The sequence below is a fragment of the Meriones unguiculatus genome, chromosome 3 (assembly GCF_030254825.1).
Source record: "Meriones unguiculatus strain TT.TT164.6M chromosome 3, Bangor_MerUng_6.1, whole genome shotgun sequence".
Classification (NCBI taxonomy): Eukaryota; Metazoa; Chordata; class Mammalia; order Rodentia; family Muridae; genus Meriones; species Meriones unguiculatus.
Window position 1 is genome coordinate 85,935,142 of NC_083351.1, and position 22,007 is coordinate 85,957,148.

General features: G+C 38.2%; 1 protein-coding gene across 5 annotated transcripts in view; it reads right to left on the reverse strand.

Moving 5' to 3' along the window:
* Positions 1–10,787, reverse strand: part of Shprh (SNF2 histone linker PHD RING helicase) — a 94,570-nt gene extending 83,783 nt beyond the window's left edge. For 2 of the 5 annotated variants that reach the window (XM_060380278.1, XM_060380282.1), the window contains exons 1-4: positions 10,336–10,587; positions 7,337–7,992; positions 5,101–5,230; positions 976–1,194 (exon numbers count right to left, since the gene is read on the reverse strand). In XM_060380278.1, the coding sequence (XP_060236261.1) occupies positions 976–1,194; positions 5,101–5,230; positions 7,337–7,954 (967 nt within the window). In that variant the 5' untranslated portion in view covers positions 7,955–7,992; positions 10,336–10,587. The other 3 variants (XM_060380279.1, XM_060380281.1, XM_060380280.1) reach the window with 3 other exon arrangements.
* Positions 10,788–22,007: the final 11,220 nt, after the last annotated feature.

Sequence of the window (22,007 nt, forward strand, 5' to 3'; positions counted from 1 at the left end):
ATCAATTGATACTTCCAAAAAAGAAAACTTAAAAAAAAAAAAACAAAAAAGAAAAAAAAAGTTGCTGGATTACTTGGGTGAAATAAATAATATCTGCCATTAACCAAACTAAATAGATACAGAAAGAATCAGAACTAGTTAATAACTCATTTTACAGAATTTTAAAAATCTTAAAATTTGTCTATTCATTAGAAACAGTGCTGGCATGGTGGTACACACCTTTAAGCCCAGTGCCTGGGAGGCAGAAACATGAATTCTAATTAGAACCTGAACTCAGCCTGGTCTACATAGTGAGTTCTAAGATGGACAGAACTATACAAAGATCCTGTCTCAAAACAAACAAACAAACAAAAATTATTATTAAAGTACATCCCTCCAATAAATTTGTTTTATTGATTGTGTTAGGCAAGCAAAAGATATAAATATAAGAAAATTAGTCACGTTTGTAAATCTGCTATCTGTTGCTAACATTTATTGTTAAGTTAGGAAGCTCTTACACATAGCTAATAATGTTCTAAAAGGAATCCTTTGTTGACAAATCACGATTCTCTCTCTTTCTTTGTTGTTATTGCTGTTGTTATTCAGATACCATGGCATGTAGCCCTGGGTGGCCAAGAATCCACATTATAGCTCGGACTGATTTGAATTCTTTATCTTCCTGACACTAGCTTCCAAAACAGGATCACAAATAGAGACCATGATTTAAACTTATTTCTTACTTTTACTACATTCCCCTAAAGGCTGAAGAAAAAACTTCAAGTTAAAACTTCTACAAATAAGGAAAGTCACATTAATTTTTCTGATAACTATTTTGAAAGACTTCTTGGAATATTATACTCTTTTTTTTTTGTATGATTTTTCAGCATTGACCCCAAAGCATGTTCCACTATTAACTATCTCCTCCAGCATTATCTCACCCCTCGCCCCCCGAATCAATGAGACCTTCGAGACCTTCTTTAAGTATCTTATACTTGCCAGCAGCAGGAACGCTTCTGAAATGCTCTTGCTGAAGCATCCAGTTGACTGCCTCTCTCTGGTAAGGTCTCAGCACCGGAATCAATGCAGGGTGCTGGACATCCACTTGCACTGACTGTGTTTCTTGCAGGTGTTTTTGCTTCACAAAGTGATAGAGCTCATCAATGTCTTGACCCTCTGTCTCACTCTCTGAATCCTCATTATCATCTTCAAGGATATCTGGATCCAACAAAGATATTCAAAACAGGATCTGCATTATTAGTCACAAGCAATTTTTCTTTCTAAGCTCATCTCTTCCTACTCTTGTGTACTTTTAGATATTTTGCAATACCTTTTGGATTGACCTCACACCCAAAATCCTCCTGGCTTAGTCTTCTGAGGGCTGGAAATGTTGCTCCAAGACCTGCTAACCACTAGTCCTTATCCCAGGAAGCCCCATGCACCTATCCATCTCCATAGTCCTGCTCTGTGTATTCTGGGACTGGAAATCTCTCCTCAGTATCTACGTACGTATTCTTTAAGAGAGTTCAAATGCTGCACTGTTGTGGATAAACATGTTCTTGTTTTGGTCCCAGGTATGGGCTGTGGGACTAATTCAGATGGTCCACAGCAGCAGACCATTCACTTTGTGTGGGCTCTGAGAGGAGCTCTTTGCCAGGTGCAAATAGCTTAAATCTGAGGACTCTGGAGAGACTGAATGCGGAGCCTAGAAAATGTGGAGTGCAGAGAAACAACAATGTTGCTCCTGGTACCTGTTGTGAGAAGAGAAGTTGGAGATATGCTAAAACAAGGACTAGACGGGCTCCAAGGAACCTGATGACCCTAATTGGCAGGAAGCAGTTAAGAGAACTGTGGCCCCTATCCCACTAACCCTTTTTCTCTCTCCTACCTGGTGTTGGAAGGGACCGGCATGGAGTGGGGAGAAAAAGATAAAAGAAATGTACTTAAGTCTGTTTGTTTTTCCAGCTTAAAATAATGGCTAATGTCACACAGGCAACAACAGGGTATGGACAGATGAATATACCATTTCAGGATACAAGCAAAAGGTTTACTGAAGCTACTGCTGGTTCTATTCCCGCTTTAATACCAGAGGTGATTCTCTGGTTTTGTTTCATTGTCTTTCTGCATTCCATTTTTAAAAAAGGTTACGAGAATGATTGAATAATTAGAAAAGGATTGCAGGGTTGGCAATGCAACTAGAAAATTTGCTGGTAGAGGCTGAAATGCTTGGAAAGCAAAAAGTGTCATTAGTAAAAGAAAAATACTTGGTAACTAAGGGCCTGAATTCTCTACTTTGCCACCTAGCCCTGCTCTGCGCACTTTAGTTGTCAAGTTCCCAGAGCCTCTGGGTAGGTTGGGGAGCTGGGAGGAGCAGAAAGCTCTACAGGCCCAAAAGGTTAAAGGCAAAAAGCCTGTTTCAAGAAAAAAGTTAATCTTGAGCAAACTGAGCTATCGGAAGAGTAACCTCAAGTTAAGAAATTTACACCATTAGCTTTCCCATTAGCTGCCAAAAGTTTTAGATAGCGAAATACTCAATGCTGCCTGAGAGCTTAAAATGGCTGGTCTGTTAACTCAGAAATAAGGCAGGTTCTGTCAGAGAAGCGAATGAGCACTGGCTTCTCTGCAAGAACATCTGGGTAATTTGTGATCATTAGGCACCTAGATCGGGGCTCAAGAGCAAAAAAATATAGTCATACAAAAGCAGCTGAAAGTCATCAGGTTAAAAAATTATTGATCCAAAAGGGTTTGGTTCCTTGATTATCTCCTCTTAAGAAAGCAAGATCAAGTTTTGTTTATATTAAAAGAAAAGCTTTTTTGTTTTGTTTTTGTTTTTTAAAGAACGGGGGTAAAATGTTGTGGATATAAACATGTTTTTGTTTTGGTCCTAGGTATGGGATGTGTGACTGATTCAGATGGTCCACAATAACAGACTATGTGCTTCATGTGGGCTCCAAGAGGAGCAAGTGCTTTACCAGCTGCAGACAGTTTAAATCTGAGGACTCTGGAGAGAGAATAAATGCCAGAGCCCAGAGAATGTAGAGTGCAGAGAAAAAACAATGCTATTCCTGCTCCCTCCTTACTGTTCCTGGTTGCTGTTGTGAGACAAGTTGGAAGCCTCCTGAAACAAGGACTGGACTAGCTCCAAAGAACCTGATGACCCTAAACAGCAGGAAACAACTGAGAGAACTGTGCCCCTTCTCCCAATAACCCTTTCTCTCTCCTACCTGGTTTTGAGGTGTTAGAAAGGATTTGGGTGGATTAGGGAGAAAAAGATAAAAGAAATGTAAATAAAAGGTTTTGTGTGTGTGTGTTTTTAAAAGTATGCCTACATTGCATGGCAACAATGTTTTCCTCAGTGTTCATGTGCCATTTTATACTTTGGCCAGGACTATGTGTGGTGATCTATTTGCTTTTTCAATCACCTATGGGTACTTGTCCCACTTCCTCAGAAAGACTGACATATTCTGTTCTCATATGGATATAGTAACTATGAGGAACTAAATATGAATTTCATCTGTGATTTATAAATTAACTTATTTCATCACTTTTACACCCTAACATTAGAAAAAATTCCTCATACTTTTCATGCTTATTAAGACAATGATTTTCATAAATTTTTCAGGCTAAGAAGAAAGGACGGGCCTTTGGTTGCAGCAACTAATGAGATATGCTGAAACCTTTAATGTAAGTTTGCGAGGCTGTTACATTTCACTGAAAGAACACAATGCCCTATAGAAGACTCACACTGAAACTTGAACAAAATAAAAACCTTGAATTAGTCCTTCAATATGAAGAAATGAGCCATTTTTATTTCCAAACAGTTCTCAAAGAACATACTGTTAAGCTACATGGTTTTACATAACAGTCCTACTATGCTCAATAACTAAGACTGTACTGAATCTATAAATTATTTTCAATACAAAAAAGCCATATAGATTTTCATAACCATACAGTATATGGTTATGCACTTATTTCATACCATTACAACAAATTATATAATCTTGTATTGATAGCTAAGCTTTAGGCTTTCCCTCCCTGGCGTTGGCACTTTAAGCATGCTCTACCATAGCTAGCTAAAATTATAACTGAATTATATTATAATTATAACTGAATTATATTATAACTGAAAAAAAAAACAAAAAACAAAACAACAAAAAAAACCCACTAATATATTTGATAGCCACTAATATATTTTATAGCATTTCTAATTCTGAAGCAAGATATCTTCTTTTCTGTAAATCTCTAACTTGCAAAATCACTTATTAGTAGTAGTATTGTAAACCTTTGGAAGAATGAGCTATGGCATCAATTTACACACTATGTTCAAAACAGCTTTCCAAAACATTCTAACAAGGAAATGTTCTATAGGGCTGAGGCTATATACAGCTCAGAAGTACAACACTTGCCTAGTATGTGTGCAGTTCTGGGTTTGGCATCAAGCACATAAGGAAAAAAAGAAAAAGAAAATAAAAGGAGGGGAAAGAATATCCTACAAACTGCACCTGAAAAAAATACGCCATTCAAATTCTCCACTGTAATCTGGAGAATCCAAGCTGTTTCGCCAGCACCATAGCTGGGTGTACCCCAAGACACTGCCCATGTCTACCAGTGGCAGTGCTCAACCAACAGTGTTTTTTGTTTCTGTTTTTTTCTACCACTAAGCTAGCTTCTCTAATATTCATAAACCCTTAGCTACATGCTAACAAAAAATTCCATGTCTTACCAACAAACAACAAAGTCATCTGCTCTTTATAGGAACCTGACTTTTGAGAGTCTTTATCAGACTGAAAAGTAGAGTAGACTAAAGGCCAGCAACAGTCTCTGGCTATTAAAAATCTGCAGAAGAGTTAAGACTAGATAGGTACGTAGAAAGAGAGACAGAGATTCTGCTAGTTTAGGCACGAATTGACTTTGTATGTTGATTTTGCAAAATTTCTTGAATGCTGGGCACAATACCAAGCAAATAATATCAGTAAGGGTATTCTGGATTTGTCATACAGTACTGTATAAAGATCATTCAAGTTTCTTCATTTTTATTATTTATTTTTCAGGTTGTTATATGTAAGAGTTGAGAGAAAACTGACAATCCCAAAAGGCAATTTTAAAGCTTACTTTAATAATTACCTGGAATAATAAAATTATGTAACTTTTCCATCACTCTCTTCATAAGCTGATTGAACTTTTTCATTCTTGAACTTGCATCACTCATAAAATCTAGTCTTGTTAGGCCAGCTTCCAAGATATAAATTCCAACCTACAAAGAATTAACACATGAAGTTTTGCTGGGAATATACTCTATAAGTACAAAGACAACCTTTTTCAGAGTCACTTTCACTATGGACAGTGGATCTCCAGGGATAGGAGTTACAGATGACTGTTAGATGACATGTGGGTTCTGGGAACTGAACCCAGGTCCTCTGCAAGAACAGGAGTGCTCTTGTTCTTGTTCTGGAGAACTGGTACAGGAGCCAGTTCTCCAGTACCCAGATTCACTATTTTTAAAGGTTTTAACAATGTTTGCTCCACAGACACAAGATATATTTTTAATTTCATAGTTCATTCGGTAAATGTCTATGAAGTATTATTTATTAGAAAAAAGACTTCCTTAAATGGGACTAAACACAGGAGAATGTGATGAAATACTCAATTCTATTCACCAAGACACTAGTTCCTAAACCCAATGAGTATCACAACAATCAGTGAAGCATGTTACAAGGAAGTATTTCCTAGAAAACTAAACACTTTTGTGGTTAGGTTTAGAAATCCTTATTACTGGATCAAATATGAATAAAAGATAGAAGAAAACTGACCTTGACTATTTTAGGTATCTTAACTTGTAAAACAATGTAACTGTTGAATCATAAGAGGTGAGATAAGTCAAATCTGAGTATAAACAATGATATTTTGAAATAAAAGAAATCTAGAAAATATATCTTTTGCTTAGACTCAAATGTTCTCAATTTCAAAATTGAAGTCTATATAGGTAACCTAAAGGGTTTAATTTTTAAGGTTTCTTACAGCAGACAATGCATTTTTTTTTCCATTTCTTCTGGGCCTAACTCCCTAATGAGTAAAAGCCTTTATTTAGTCTGCTGAAATATAAGAATCCAGCAATATTAAACTGTAACAAGTGACAAAGATTACAGTTCAGGATTGTATGTATTTGCCTTTTGTTCATCTGGAGATGGCTTACCTCAGCAGCAATAAATATTGACATATTTATACAAATCAAGGTTAGGGAAAATGGAAGAGATTAAGATTTAATTTTAATGTTAGGATACAGACACATAAGCCATGAATTCTTACATTCCTGCCATCACTCAGCAAAATTCTAGCCCTTAAAATCAGTAGACAGGGAAAAGCATGGGTGAGTTTCACTCTCCGGGGAAAAGGTAATTGCTACATAATGCTCCCAAATGTCCTCTATCCCACCCTAAACACAACAGATCTCCCCAGAAATAACAATTAGGCCTACTGATACAATTGCTTTTAATTTGAGAAATGTGTAAGAAAATCGTTTCAATGACACAAGGATGAAAGAACATCTTAGAATTTTTCTTTCAAGCCTTAGCATGAAAGCATATTATCTCTTTTACAAAGTATATCTATTTATGTCATCTGATTTTAGCAAAATCATGAAAGAATTCATGTTTAAGGTTCATACAAAAGTGTAGTAAAACATTTGTGTAATTTGTACATATTTATACAACTTACTGAATGTAGATCTTGCAATAAATTAGATTTACTGATATTGTTAAGTAACTGGCACTTTCACAGGTAGTGGATAAAGATTTCAGTTTAGAAAGCAGGAAATGTAATTGTGCTTTAAGCACAATTAAAAATAAGATAAAATAAAAACAAAAATATTACTCAGGGCAAGGACATGCAGTACCACCGTTGGGCTTAAGAAAAGTTCTCCATGCATTAGATTCTTTCTGAAAAATACTATCAGAAAGTGACATACAGTTAGAAGAGAAGGTAAAGAGGGAACCAAGAAATGCACAGACAGACAGAATATGTTGGGGAAACAAGTTAATTTGTAATTTCAACAGCCAGATTAAAAAACAATGACAAAAAAATATATGTAAGAATTGGACGGTTATACGTAAGTTCTACAATCAGGAAATTAATTCATATTTAAAATACTGTATTTCTGAAACAATGTAGAAAAAGAATTTGAAAGTGCAACCTGGCTAAAAATGATTGGCAGGAAGACACAATGTTAAGAGTTGTTTAAAGCCCCATATAAAGCATTTTTTGAGACTTAATAATGAGAGGCTTATTGCTAGGTTTTGAGTCTAAGCTAGTATCAATGAATTACCAGTGCAGAACTTTAAAAAACACCACAGACACTGAGTACCTTGATCGTATGATTTCCTTCTGGTCTCTGATAGAGTTTTATTCCTTTTTTCATCTGCAGCCAGGCCAAATCCTGTAACATGTCACTAGTGAAGGAGGATTCCACTCGAACACCCTTACCACAAACATGGGCTGACTCTTTGAGTACATCTTCTTGTTTCTCTACATCTTTACATTCTGAATGAGCATAGATCAGGAACTCATTGCTTGACTCTGAACTTATCAGTGTAAAACTCCTTTCAGAGAAATGTTCAACTAAACTCTCTTCAGGGAGAAGCTGAAGAGCAAAATCTCCCAGAAACGCTTTCCAAGAATGGTCTGCATGATAGGGAGAAATCTTAACATTCATCGTCACAGACAAAGTGGTCTCTTTTTTGGTGGATTCTAAGGTGCTCACAGCCTCTGACCGCCTCTTCTTATCTCTGTGAACTGCACCTTCAGGAGGGTCATCATCTATGATGATGCAATCGGAAGAGGAGTCTGCACCTGAGCAGGGCTGCTCCTCAACAGTAAAGGTGAGTGGCTCATTCCTCAAGTTTTCATACATGTCCCAGTGAAGCTGCTGTTGCCTTTCTTCATTCACCTTCACTGGGGGAACACGCTTCCTTCGGCTGCTCATCTTCACACTCTCACTTTCTTGGTTAGTACATGTAGATTCTAAATGACAAATGGAACAGTGGACATGAGGCAGAATAGAGAGACAACAAAAGTATGGCAACATGGGAAGAGAATGGACCATACTCTGGAGTCTGGTTAAAGCCTCTGGTCAGTTGAAATCCAGACTCCAGCACAATTAACAACATGCATTTGCTGTGAAGATTACCAAGACAGAGATAATGTATCTTTTATGAAGAAATACTTTCAAACAAAAACATCAACATTGCAATATTAAGGCTTACTGCCCAAATGCACAAGACCTCAGCTGGGCCTCACTCCTCTCCTAGATATTTTCTAGGAATCTCACACCCAAGACTATAGTTTCCATTGACAGTCAAGATAACCCATTTCCTGCATTTTAGCCCAGTTATCTTTAAGATAACCCTGTGATATCAAGCACATTCCTTAGCAGCCGTTACAGAAAATTTGAAATGTTATATATTGTGAAAACTTCAGAGACATATATAGAAAAGAATGGGTAAATTTGTAAGAAGATTAAAGTGAAGTAACAGCTGCTATGGTATGGCCGTAAAAGCTCCCCATAGATTACATGTCACAACTGATCCCTGGCTGGTACTCCTATTCTGTGAAATTCTGGAAACTTGAGATAGGACCTAGGTGTACGGAATGTGATGCTGACTGCTGAGCCTGGAAGATCAACCTTGTTTCCTGTCCTGTCAGTTTTCTTACCTAGCTAGATGTGAGCAACTTTACCTGCCTGCTGCCACTAAGAAGCACTCCCACCCTCACTATGTCTTCCCCATCAAAATGGGTTGTCTTTTCAACTCCCTGTAGTTGCCTCTTGTCTGGCATTTTCTTGAGAACACTAACAGGTAACAAACACATTAACAATGATCTCATGTATTAAACGTTGTAAAAATTTCACTCAAATTTAGAAAAAAATTTAGTTAAAACACAATCAATTGCATAAAAGAAAACAAATTAAAAAACTACACCTGATGGGCAACAAACCTGATAGGAAGAAAAATTTGTAAGATGAACTTTGATTCACCTGTTTCAATTGTTGTCTCAGAGGATTACTACCTCTGTCTGTGGTCTAGTCCTGGAAGTTTCTAGCCTCTGTACAATCTAAGTTAGGCCTAGAACGTTTTCAGCCTCTAAGACTTACTGCTTAATAAATTCACCCTTTCTTGTACTTACTGAGCTCTGGGCTGGCTGGTTCAACTCAGCAGTTCTGGCTCAAACTCCTATGCCAACTGACTTATTCAATCTGGCTTCTCTTTTAGCCCATGGAACACTCTGCTTGGCCCCAAATTAACTCCAGCAATCTGCACCACTCTCCTGGCTCCTCCTCATTTGATCTTCACATGAGTTCTCTCTCTTCAACCTGTCTATTATTGTTGAGGTAAAACTGCATTGTCCCTTAAGTAGCTTCCCTTTCCTCTCTTCTTAAGAGTTCAGCATATCCTATTCGGTCAAATCTTTCTGATTCACCACTTTTTCTGTCATTCAATTAGACATCACTTTCAAACTTGGATGCTTTCTTTTACAAATTAACTTTACCTTCATAGTTTGGAAATAAAGGTATGTACCACCATGCCTGGACCTAAGCTTTTCTTTACTTGAAACTTATGCAGGCTGGCCTTGAAATCAGATCCACTTGTCTCTGTCTCCTGGATTAAAGGTGTGTTTGTATTCAAGCCAGATCATACAGCCCTGGAAGGTCTTTGGATGTGATCTCTTTGTCAGAGCAGCCATGTTCTGAATTAAAATTCCTCTATACAAACTTCTCATAAAGCCAGAAATAAATACCTGTCTCACGTGTTAGTTAGATTTAAACCCACACCACTGCTGTATAATTCCAATGTGCTTTACAATCCCAAAACATTAACAAAACTTCGCTTGACCCTTATATAGTTTAAAATCCTTAGAAATATTTTTTTCAAAGAGAAAAAAAAAACTATAGACGCACACAATGATTTTATGGATTAACAGATCAAAAAGAGTAAGAGTGACAGCTTAGATAAAGAATAAGGCAACATGGGCAAAAAGGAGCAAAGAAGACAAAGAAAAACATGTCAGAGCAAAAGAAGACTTCCCATGATAAATTCAAGCCATTTAGATTAAAAGGTTTGACCAAGTTTAAATAGACAGTGTTCAACAATATTGTACCTCTGTCGGAGTACCTTAACCGTAAATCAACATCTTCAATCAAGACCCTAGGGCTACTTGCAGAGTCAAACTACACAGGCGCCACGGCGGTTTAGCAAGCGAATGTACTTAATCTTTCTCTGAAGGTAACTGAGAACTTGCCAGCCTAACTTCCGGGTCTCTGCATCCCTTTCAGCTACCTGCAGTCCCACGCCCCACCAGCTTAGGCACCTGAACGGCGCCAGATCCTGCGGGCACGTTGCAGGTACAGGAGGGTCCCCTTCCGTAATCCTCAAGAAAGAAGCAGGCTGTCAGCGCCCGATGCTCAAGCTCCTTGGAGGGACCGCTCGCCACAAGGCCTCAGTACGAGAGCGTAGGCAGCGAGCACCCAGGAGCTTCACAGGAGCCCTCGGTATTCCCCTGAGGCCACAGAGCCAGCTTCCCTCCGCGACCTCTAACCCCTGACCCAGTATCCACCCCGGCCCACCTCAGCTGGTACCTAAGCGCCGGGCTATCCCCGTACGCTGCAGGTGGACAGACGCCAAATACACAAGCACACACACCTGCCGGAGCTGCGCACGCGCGGAGTGCTATATGGACGCCCGTGCCGGAAGCCACAGCGCCGGCTGAAAACAGCCCCAAGCGTCGGGTGCACGCGAACGCGCAGGACAAGACGGACGCCCCGCCCCTTTCTCTCTCGCTTGGCTTCAAAGGGCACATCTGCGCATGTCCCATCTTTGACCCCTCCCATGAGAAAACCGTTAAGATCTCGCGATGGTTGTACCCCTCTCCTACTCCCCCCTCCCGTTGCAACAGCAAATGTAGGATGGGCGGGAACCGAAAGAGGGATTGGGCTTTGCGTCAGAAGGGGCGGGATGTTGTGATGCGATTTTAATAAAAACAGGCACAAACTTAAGTAAAACGGAATGCAGGATGCTGAGCAATTATAATAACCCAAATAAGTTTACAAGTTAGGAATTAAACCACCAAACCAAAAGAATTTGATTTAACGAGGAAAAAAATGCAGAGAAGTTGTTTCCAAAAGCTGCTCAGAGTGAAGAGGTCTGAGAGAAATTTATTCTGGCCCAAAACAAAACAAAAAACTAAGGCTTTAAATGTTTAAACATTTTAAGAGAAAGAAATTATACAACTATGCTGAAGCTGGCCTCCTAGTTTCTTTTCAGAAGGGAGAATTCTACCTTCAGTAGACATAAACAAAATTCTCCCTTCTGAGCACTTCAACTGTGTGTTACCAAGCGCTTTGTATATCTTTTGAAATTTTTCTAGTGGAGTAATGTTTTTGGATTTTGTAATCACCACAGCTAATTATGGCGGAGTTGGGGAAAGAGGTTCTTTTACTATTTGGTTTTCTGGAAGACCCGTAGCGTGAGACACGTGTTCATAAAGATACCGAGTCCTAACACTTACTAGACAGTAAATAATCTAATGATAGTACTCACATGAGAATCAACTTATTAGACACACGAAGATCTTAGCAGTGAACCTCCATTTTTCATATACTTCAACTACCTTGTTTTGAAATAGTCCAGGTATGTTGTATCATGTCTAATCTAGTCCAAACCTAGCAATAAAGAGAACCTCAAATTTTTTCTGTTTTTTCAATGTACATAAAAAGTTATTGTTTACTTTGTGTTGTGGTCCAGTAAGTATACAAAAACATATCTAAATAGAGTATATCAAAATTTAAAAATATTTTACTGCTAAAAATGGTAAGGACCATATGAACTTTCAACACATTACCTCTTTCCTGACATAGGATTTGCTTTGAAGCTGATGGGTGCGGGCTCAAGTTGGTGGTTGGTAGTGGTAGAAGTGGCTGTAGAATTTTATTAAAATTAAAAATAAGGTAAGGGTTGCAAAGAAAGAGATCACCACTCCATCTGACAAGGCAAAACTGTGAGCTGATTGATATGTGTGCCTGAACTCAGGTCTTTTGCAAGAGAAGAGGGTGTCATTAACCCCTGAGCTATATCTCTCCAGCACCCCAGAATGTTTTTTTTTTCTTTTTTTTCTTTCGTTCCTTCCATCTTTCCTTTTTAGAGGGTCAGTTTAAGACAGGGTTTCACTGTGTAGCCTTGGCTGTCCTAGACTCGCTTACTAGACCAGGCTGGTCTCACAGTGATCCACCTGCCTCTGCCTCCCTGAGTGTTGGCATTAAAGGGGTGTGCCACCACACCCCACTTGTATTTCTTTGCTTTGTTTTTTTTTTTTTTTGTTTTTTGTTTTTTAAGACAGGATTTCTCTGTTTTAGCCCTGGCTGTCCTGAAACAGTCTGTAGACCAGGCTGGCCTCAAAATCAAAGAGATCCACCTGCCTCTGCCTTCCACCACTGCCCAGTTGTAGATCTTAATAAGATTAAATCAAAATTACTTCTTCCTTCATGGGCTGGAAGCCTGATGATGTGTTGGCAGGCATGAAAAGAATACATCATACATCTACACTGAAGCTTTGGTGGTAGCTAGATACAATAAGAAGCAATAGTTTGAAAAGAATGTATTTTTAATTTTTAACAGTGAGCTTGAAATATTCAGTAAAAACCTTTAATAAGCAGATAATCTGCCATCAGAGGTTTTAATACAATTCTTAAGAGCCATAGGACATTCAGAGCAATAAATGAATACTTAATTCCAACCTAAAGTCACCAGCTGAATTACCCCCTGAAAGGAAAGTTATACTCTACTAACTTTTGAAGCAATGCACTTTCTTTACCCATGAAAGTACTAGATGGCATGTTCTTCCACAAGAGGGTTGCTCAGTCTACACTGCTGGGCATACCACCCCATCAATAATAATGGCTACATTTCTTTCGATCAATCTCTGCAGTTTCTTCTACATCATTTGCTGTTTCAGTTTGCACTTTTATAAAGATGCTTTTTTCTTCCTTAAGCTGCATGAACAAACTCTTTGAAAGCTTCAAGCTCCATATCTCCTAGCCTTTATAAAGTAGAAGTGAGTTAGGACTTTGCTTTGCATTGGACTTTGACATATGAAAATGTGGTTGGCTTGATCTTCTATCAGATTTCCGTATTAGTAATGGAGTTACTTCTCTTTGTTATGGTTCTTGTGCTTGCTGAAATAGTTTTTTGCAGTTTTTGTCATCAAATAGCCACGTAATTTCCTTCAAGAATTTTTCTTTTACCGTGATAATTTCTTGCAGGACACCTAGTTTTCAGCCTATCACAATTTTAACTTAATTACTTCTAGTTTTTACTTGGAAGTGAGAGGCATGTGGCATGATTTCTAGTTATCCCAACCTCAAGATTGTTGTTTTAAATAATAAAGTGGCTCAGGGGAGGTGAAGAAATGGGAAACATCTAGTTGGTGATATAGTCAGATCACATACTTTTATTAAAGTCACTTTTATTGCATCAAAAATCAATTACCACACTATAATAAAAGATCACCAAACAAAAAGTATCATTACAAATGGTGATTATAAAGTTTGAAATAGTATGAGAATGACCAATATTGGTATTTGTCACAGACACAAAGTGCCCATATGCTGTTGGGAAAATGGCAGCAGTAGACTTTGCTGAATGCAAGGTTGCCACAAATAATCCCTTTGAAAACAAATACTGAAAGAGTGGAGTAAGATGAGGTATGTCTGTAAATGTGAAGGCGGTCAGACCGCTTGTTCCCTCATATCTTCTCAATGGCTAATGTGATGATAAGTCCATTTCCTTTTGAGGACCCTAAGGTATTTTCATTCTCATGGTAAGCTCCATTCCAGCTTCTCTCTTCTTTCTTGGTTTCTTCTTCATTGCTTCTTCCAACAAGTGACTCAGACCAGGCAGTAAATCTCTTAAAAGAGATTTATTGGAGAGATGAATTGAAGAGAGGAGGGACAAATGCAGAATGGCTGCCTCTGCTCCCTGGAGAAAACAGCAGTGAACTGGACAAACACAGCCTTTAAATAGGACAGAGATTTCCTGAGGAGCTTAGGGATTGGTGGGTTTTTGCTCAGCCTTTTCATCTAAAATTACCATAAATCTGGGGGGATCCTACTGAGGGGCTGGGGATGGCTGCAGAGGCTAGAACTGCCAGTTTGACAGTTGAAGAGGTGTGGGGGAGGGGCCTATTAACTCACCCCCTAAGGAGTTTACACAGACTTGAACTCTTAAACTAAACTATAAACTTATACTAGGCTATCAGATTTCTTGTTCTGGTCCCTGGCTGACAGTGGCAGACCTTGTAAAGCTTTGTTGCCACAAAGATGGCACTGCCAGAGCTCACAGACTAGCTCCATTTAAACATGCCTCCCTTCCACTGAGCTCCCTGTCATCAGTAGCCTTAACTGAGGCCTCGGGTGCTGCTGCTTTCTCTGTGACTTCAACTTCTCACTTTCTTCTGAGTCTGATCTCAGGTACTGGGGCTGTGGAGATTTTGTGCCAGATGCTCTGGAGTCCTGAGGTTTTGCTGTTTGGAGGTGTAGAGAGGCCAGCCTTACAGTCAGAATATCTAAGCAACCCTTTTAAGACACCACAGTGGGTGGCACCCAGGAGAGCTGAAGATGGGGTACCCAGGAAAAGATGTAGGGTAAGGCCAGAGGCAAAACTTGAAGCAGCCTAAGTTGGCTGCTGGAGCAACTCAGCCTGGACCTAGACACTCTCCTGCAAAGTATACAAAGTTTACAAAGTATGCAAAGTAAACAAAGGGAGTCTGGAAGGGCTTCCCTGCTGTGAAGTGCCAGTAGTGACCCCTGTGAAAGGGTTGTTCACAGGGTCACAACCCACAGGTTGAGAACCAATAAGCTAGACCATTGCTTGTGTCCTCTACTTAAGCTGTTGCTTTATTACTGAACCATATGGCTTAACAATGTTAAACAATTATCCATTAAACTTAGTAATTTAATACAGGCAAAATGCAGGCAAGAGACATGATTTTTTTTTTTTTAATGACTCCGAGCTATGTATTTCAGCAAGAGTAATGCTGGGCCAGTTCCCCTTCCTCCTCAACAGAAAGGCTGTTAGCAAAATTTATTCCACATTCCCTTTTTGCTTATTCTCTAGGGGGCTGCAAAATGTGATTGACAGTTGCCAAAGATAACTCCTTGCCAATTCTCCTCCTACCAACTTGTCTTGAAATTGCTTTTCGTTCTTCAGCTATAATGAAAGTTTTAGGGTCAATATCACTATTTCAGAGGGAATTGCAATTTCCAGGTCCACTGTAAAATGTGGATAGTACTAACAGAGTATGATGAGGAAATATGCTCTTAGAAAATTGGTGCTTGCAGGGGTCATCAGCTCTCCCAAAATGACCAGTAGTAGGTCAGTCACAGAATAACAGTGGTATCAAGGTTTAGCTATACTTCTAATATGATCAAGGGGTATGTGAACTAAATTTTCATGTTCAAAATTTCACAGTTTTTCCTTAGGATAAGCCTGAATAGGTTTAAGTTTTACCTCTTGAGTTTTTTTTGTGTTTTTTTTTTTTTTTCTTGGTGATCTGTAGGTCACTTGTATTTCAAAATCTGTGTTTTGGTTTATTTTTTTTCACCATCTTTTGCTGCAAGATTAACCTGAAAACTGAAACTTGAACTGTGTGTTCCTTCTGCTTGTCATTATGTGTAAAGCAATTTTTATAATTTGTATATAAAATGCTGCAGTTGAACATGAATTATTGGCACATAAATGATATATCATTTATTAGTTTTGAGAGTAAAAAAGCAATTCTTTAAAGTAGGTAAAAACAGAGAAGGTAAAATGGGGAGTTTTCATGAAAGAAAAGAGTGTACAAAGGTAAGATGAACTGTGACTACCAAGCCATTCACACTTTTCTAACCCTCCTTGTCCAACCACTCCTTTTCCTCCTAAGGTATATTGTCCCAACTACCTCAGAACTTTAAGCAATAGGAGTGTTGTAGATAAATTTCTGATGCCTACAAATGAATAATATTTATTGTGTTTATTTGGAAGCTACAAGTAAAATATTCTTAATCTATTCTAAAAATTTCAAGCATGACATTTATACATACAAAAATAGGGACATAACACTTCCAGAGTGAATATGAAATCTCAAAGAAGCATTATAACAGTAGAGTTGGCAGAAACTGGTGCTTGCCAGGCAATGAAGAGCCTTCCCAAAGTCACCATTCAGCAGGATAGCCACGTGTGCTGACTCTAGCACTGGTGTGTTGTTAAGTCAGTTCCCTGGGGCAATAGCAAAATTAAATATTAGCTTTATTTCTTTTATGTCCTGCCAAGTTTCTGGGCTCCTCAGTAGGTTCTTAAATAAGATTAAATACCTAACAGCCTAAAACAATACACAACAGTAGTATCTGATTACCAATTATATCTGTATATCATAACACCTCAATTCAGGATCTAAGCTCCTGAGAGTTATTTTTAAACAAAATTGAAAACTATGAAACTACTAGGAGAAATACTTCAGTACACTAAAACTGGAAAGGTTGTTTGTCCTACGCAAGACCTCCAAAGTGGAAAATAACGGCACAAATAAACCAGTGAGATTACATTATATTAAAAAATTTCTGCTCAACAAAATGAAACAACCAATAGAATAAGAAATACATTATACTATAATGATTATGGGAAAAGACAATTGTCAACTAGGACTCTGACAAGAGGTTAATGCCCAGAATACATATAAGAGAATGAAAATAACTCAGTACCAAAACCAACATCAAAACCCACAAGCAACAACAAAACCCACAGACAACAATCAAAGCATCCTTAATTATCTTCTAGGAAAACTGTATATACTCATGCAGAAGAATCAGATTAGATCCATATCTATAACCTTGCATCAAACTAACTCCAAATAAAAGGCCTAGATGTGAAACCTAAAACACTGAAAATGCTAGGCAAAAAAGTAGTATCCTAGAAGATACAGGTACAGGAAAGAACTTTCTGAACAGGACTCCATTTAGTCAAGAACTAAGACCAAAAATTACCAAACAGAATTTTATAAAACTAAGAAACTACTGTACAGCTGAGGAAACAAACATTTGAGTGAAGACGATGGGCGCAGAATGGGTGAGAATTGTTGCTAACTATACATCTGACAGAAATTAATTTCCAGAACATATAAAGAATTAAAAAAGATAGAGTCAAAACAAGATACCCACCCTCAAAATAAAACCCCCAAATGACCCATTCAAAATAATGGGCCTGGGACCTGAACAGAGAGTTCTCAACAAAGTTCATAAAACAGCAACAACAACTGGCTAAGAAATCTCTCGAAAAAAATGTACATCATGACAAGCAATTAAAGACATTCAAATCAAAACAAATTTTGAGTTCCTGTTACCTAAGCTAAAATAGCAAAGGTCAACAAACAATTGATAAGGATATGGGAGACAAGGGGATCTTTACTCACAGTTGCTGAGATTGCAGACTGGGGCAGCTATTTTGAAAATCAATGTAAAGAACACTCAAAAGCTAAACAGTAATATCCCAGATGACTCAGGTGCCAGTGCTTGGCATGTATGCCAAGGACTCATATACTTTTGCAGCCATGTTCATCCCTGCTGTAGTCGCAATAGCTAGGAAATGGTAAAAACCTAAATGTCCTTCAGCTAACGAATGGATTAAAAAAATGTGGTACATATACACTATGAAATAGGATTCAGCTGTAAAGAAAAATGAAATTATGAACTTTGCAGCTTAATGGATGGAACTAGAAACTATATTTCTTGGAGTAACTGAGACCTAGAAAGACAAATGCCACATGTTATCTCTCATCGGAGGATCCAAATCTTTAATTTTGAGTACATATACTGGAGTAACTGCAGAAAACAAGAAAGTAAAAGTGGGCTAATTGGAGGGTGGGGGAGCAATAGAGAAGGGAACAGCAAGCTACATGTGATCTGAAAGGGGAAGTGGGGAAAGGAAGAACTATAATTATGGAATGGGAGGAGAAAGGAGGGTAAAGTAACAGGATTTCTGAAAAGTTTATAAGGAATAATACTATTAGCTATCCACCTAAAAATACATATAATATGTGTAATTCTATGTATAAATATACATATGTAGATTAAATGAAATTTTCTCGTTGGGGTTAACATTATTTCCTCCAAGAGCCAAAGACTATGTAACAAAACCCCCAATACCAGGCATGAGAAGCCCTCTTTTGAATTGTTGGTAAAAGTTGTCTAGAAGACTCCCAAAACATTATAGGATATTGCTGTTACTGTTGGTTGTCTGCAACAGGTGGAAGTTAAGTTCCTATTGTTGAAGATACCATGCACTTCAGAAACAGGGTCCAGAAGTACCTGAGCTGGAACTGACTTGAAAGCCTCCTCTCTGAGAACTAACCTTCGTGGTACCAGAAGATGCCATGCAAGATTCCAAAGGAAAGGAGTGAAACAACCAAAAGTCCTACCAGCTACGTCACCGATGAACCACAGTAATGACCAGCATGTCACAATAACCCTAAGGATGGAATAGTGGCACATGTATCTTGGTGGTAATCAATAGCTCTGTTTTGGACTTATGACACTCCCCTCCTTCCACAAGAGGGAAATCAAGACTGGTTCTGAAAACCCAGTCAACTGGGGATAATGAATTCATGGATCTTAAAGGAGAGCCTGAAACTCCCACTTTATACACGAGTATAATCTGTCACTATATTCTGAATATTTATCCTTATTCTCAAGATAAGTGTAGTCTACTCCTCATCAAGGAAGCTTCTCACTGTAAAAGACAGAAACCATTACAGAGATTCATAACCAATCAAAATACAGAGTTGTGGATTCCAGCGCTAAATGATACATTTACAGCACAACTCCTGCTCCACAACTGCTTATAACTCTATAATAGCAGTAACTATTTTAGAAGAGTTAGCTAAAAGATTGCAAAAGCCAAGAGAAGAGAAAGTTTGCTGTGTCTCCTAGAAATGTTAGAAGCTATAATTATAAAGTCTCAACAGCATGACTGCCTAAACGTGAGCTAAACAAGGGCAATACCAATGGACATGCTAACATGGATGAGGGAAAGCTCATGGACTATACAAAGAGCTATCAGGTAACTAAGGAATGCTAAGAGGAGAAAGAGTCCTCCCCAAGGAAGAGCACACCAACTTAGTTACTTAATACCAAATGGTCAACCCTAAAAGTTCATACAAATAACTTTATATAGACTGAGCAGTTTATATTTAAAACTGTTTTACACGCACACACACACATAATGACAATAAATGAAAAGAGAGGCCATCAGTTTGAAAGAGAGAAGAGAGGAGGTGGAGGGAGGAAAAGAAAGGGGTTAATGATACAATTTCAAAATATAAAAATTATTTTGAAAGATTCCACCCAAATTCAGAAGATAGCTCAAAAGTTAAACGCTAACGCAAAGTGTTAAAACCCTGATAGCTATGTAAAGGAGGTTCATTTTAGTTTGTTCCTTCATCCCAACATGGAGCTCAGGTTGACCTAGAACTCATGGCCCTCCTACCAAAAACAAAACAAAACAAAACAAAACAAAATAAACCACAACAAAACAAACCACCACAAACAACAAAACAAAAACAAAAAAACACCAAAACAACAAAAACCATAACCCAGTTTTAAAACATGCATTAAACCTAAAAGGATATCTTAGAAAATGTGCCTAAATATTAGGAAATATATTATAACATATTATAGTATATGAAACAATAACAACAAATGCTCTAGGAGCTGGAGAGATGACTTAGCAGTTAAAAGAATGAACTGCTCTTGCAGAGGACCCCTTGTTCCATTCCCAGCATTCAAAATTAGTGGCTCACAACTGCTTATAGCTTTAGCATAGGGACTCCGATGCTTCAGGGTTCTATGGGTACTGCACTCATAGACACAGACACACATGCATACAAAAATTAAAAATTTAAAACAACGACTGATCAAAAACACTAATCACTCAGAAAATAAAAATCAAGCCCTTCATGACACAAATAGGTTATAATAACAAAATAGCAACTTTAAAAAAATTTAAATTAGAAAATACTTTTAAGGATGTGGAAAAGAAGAATAATGTGTATTCCATTCAACTAAATGTAAATCAGCTCAGTCAGTATAAAAAAAAACCAGTATCAAAAGTAGAATAAGCATGTGACACAGCAGTGAACTATCAGTATATAGCATGGCCTGAGGAGAGGTCTGTACTCCCTATGTTTATTGTAGCATTATTCAAAGAGGTCAAGAATTGATAATAACCTGGGTAGCATGAGTGACTGAATTAATAAAGCAGAATTACACTGAAATACTATTCAAGCATACAAAGAAAGACCCTGTCATCGATAGTAACATAGACAAAATGATTTTCAGATCATTGTTAAATGAACTAAATCAGGTGCAGAAGGACAAACATTGCATGATCTCATTTACAGGTAGAATAGAATACAAAGAGTTAATCTCATACAACCGAAGAGTAAAACAGCAGTTCTTAGAGTTCAGGGAGGATGAGAGAAAGTGGTTGTTGAAAAGTAATGAATTGATGAATTATCTTTAGATAAGTGCAGAAATCTCAGGTGTGTTATTTCACAGAAAGGCAACTACAGATAATGATAGTATTCTATATATGTGAAGGACCAGGAAGAAATGGTTTTTGAATGTTCTTTTTTTATAATAATTTTTTTATATTAATCACAGATTATTTACTTTGTATCCCAGCCATAGCCCCCTCCCTAATTTCCTCCCAATCCCACCCTCCCTCCCTCATCTCCTCCCTGCCCCTTTCCAAGTCACTGATAGGGGAGGACCTCCTCCCCTTCCATCTGACCCTAGCTTATCAGGTCTCTTTAGGACTGGCTGCTAGGTCCTCTTCTGTGGCCTAGCAAGGCTGCCCCTCCCTCGGGGGCAGGGGAGTCAAAGAGCTAGCTAGTTCATGTCAGAAATAGTCCCTGACTATTTCTAGGGTAAAAACCAGTTGGTTACTGACCTACCGTGGGCTACATCTGAGCAGAGGTTCTAGATTATGTCCATACATGGTCCTTGGTTGGAGAAACAGTCTCATATAAGACCCCTGTGCCCTGATATATTTGGTCCTTGGGGAGCCTCCTGTACTCTCCAGGTCTTACTAACTCCCTCTTCTTTCATATGATTCCCTGCACTCTGCCAAATGTTTGGTTATGAGTCTTAATATCTGCTTTGACACACTGCTAGGTAGAGTCTTTCATAGGCCCTCTGTGATAGGCTCCTGTCCTGTTACTTGTTTTCTCCTACATCCAATGTCCATCCCATTTGTCTAAGTGAGGATTGATCATCTTACCCCAGGTCCTCTTTCTTGTTTATCTTCTTTAGGTTTCAGTATATTTATCCTATCTTATAGGTCTATATAAGTGAGTATATACCATGTGTGTCTTTCTGCTTTTGGGATACCTCACTGAATATGATCATTTCTAGGTCCCACCATTTGCCTGCAAATTTCATGATTTTCTCATTTTTTTTATTTCTGAGTAGTATTCCATTTTGTAAAATTACCACAATTTCTGTATCCATTCCTCAACTGAGGGACATCTGCGCTATTTCCAGGTTCTGGCGATTATGAATAAAGCTACTACAAACATGGCTGAGCAAATGTCCTTGTTGTATACTTGAGCATCTTTTGGATCAAGCAATGAGACATGTTTGAGGAGATAGATAGTTAACCTGATTTAAACATCGTACAATGTTTGCCCATTGTATGGAAGCATTACTCATAGATATCATTTAAAAAATAAACTATCTGTGAAATGTACAATTACCTCTTTGTAGTAGCATTTAGCATTATAATGATTTGGAGCACAGAGTGGTAGATATTTTCTGAAGATTGGCATAAGGGTCCCGTGGCCAGCTAAATGCATACAAAACAGCTGTGTTCCCTGAGTGTACAAAGTACACAGACTCTAAGGTGTGCTCACATCATGACTTTAGGAGTGTTTGCAAACAGGGTACAGATCTACCTTCA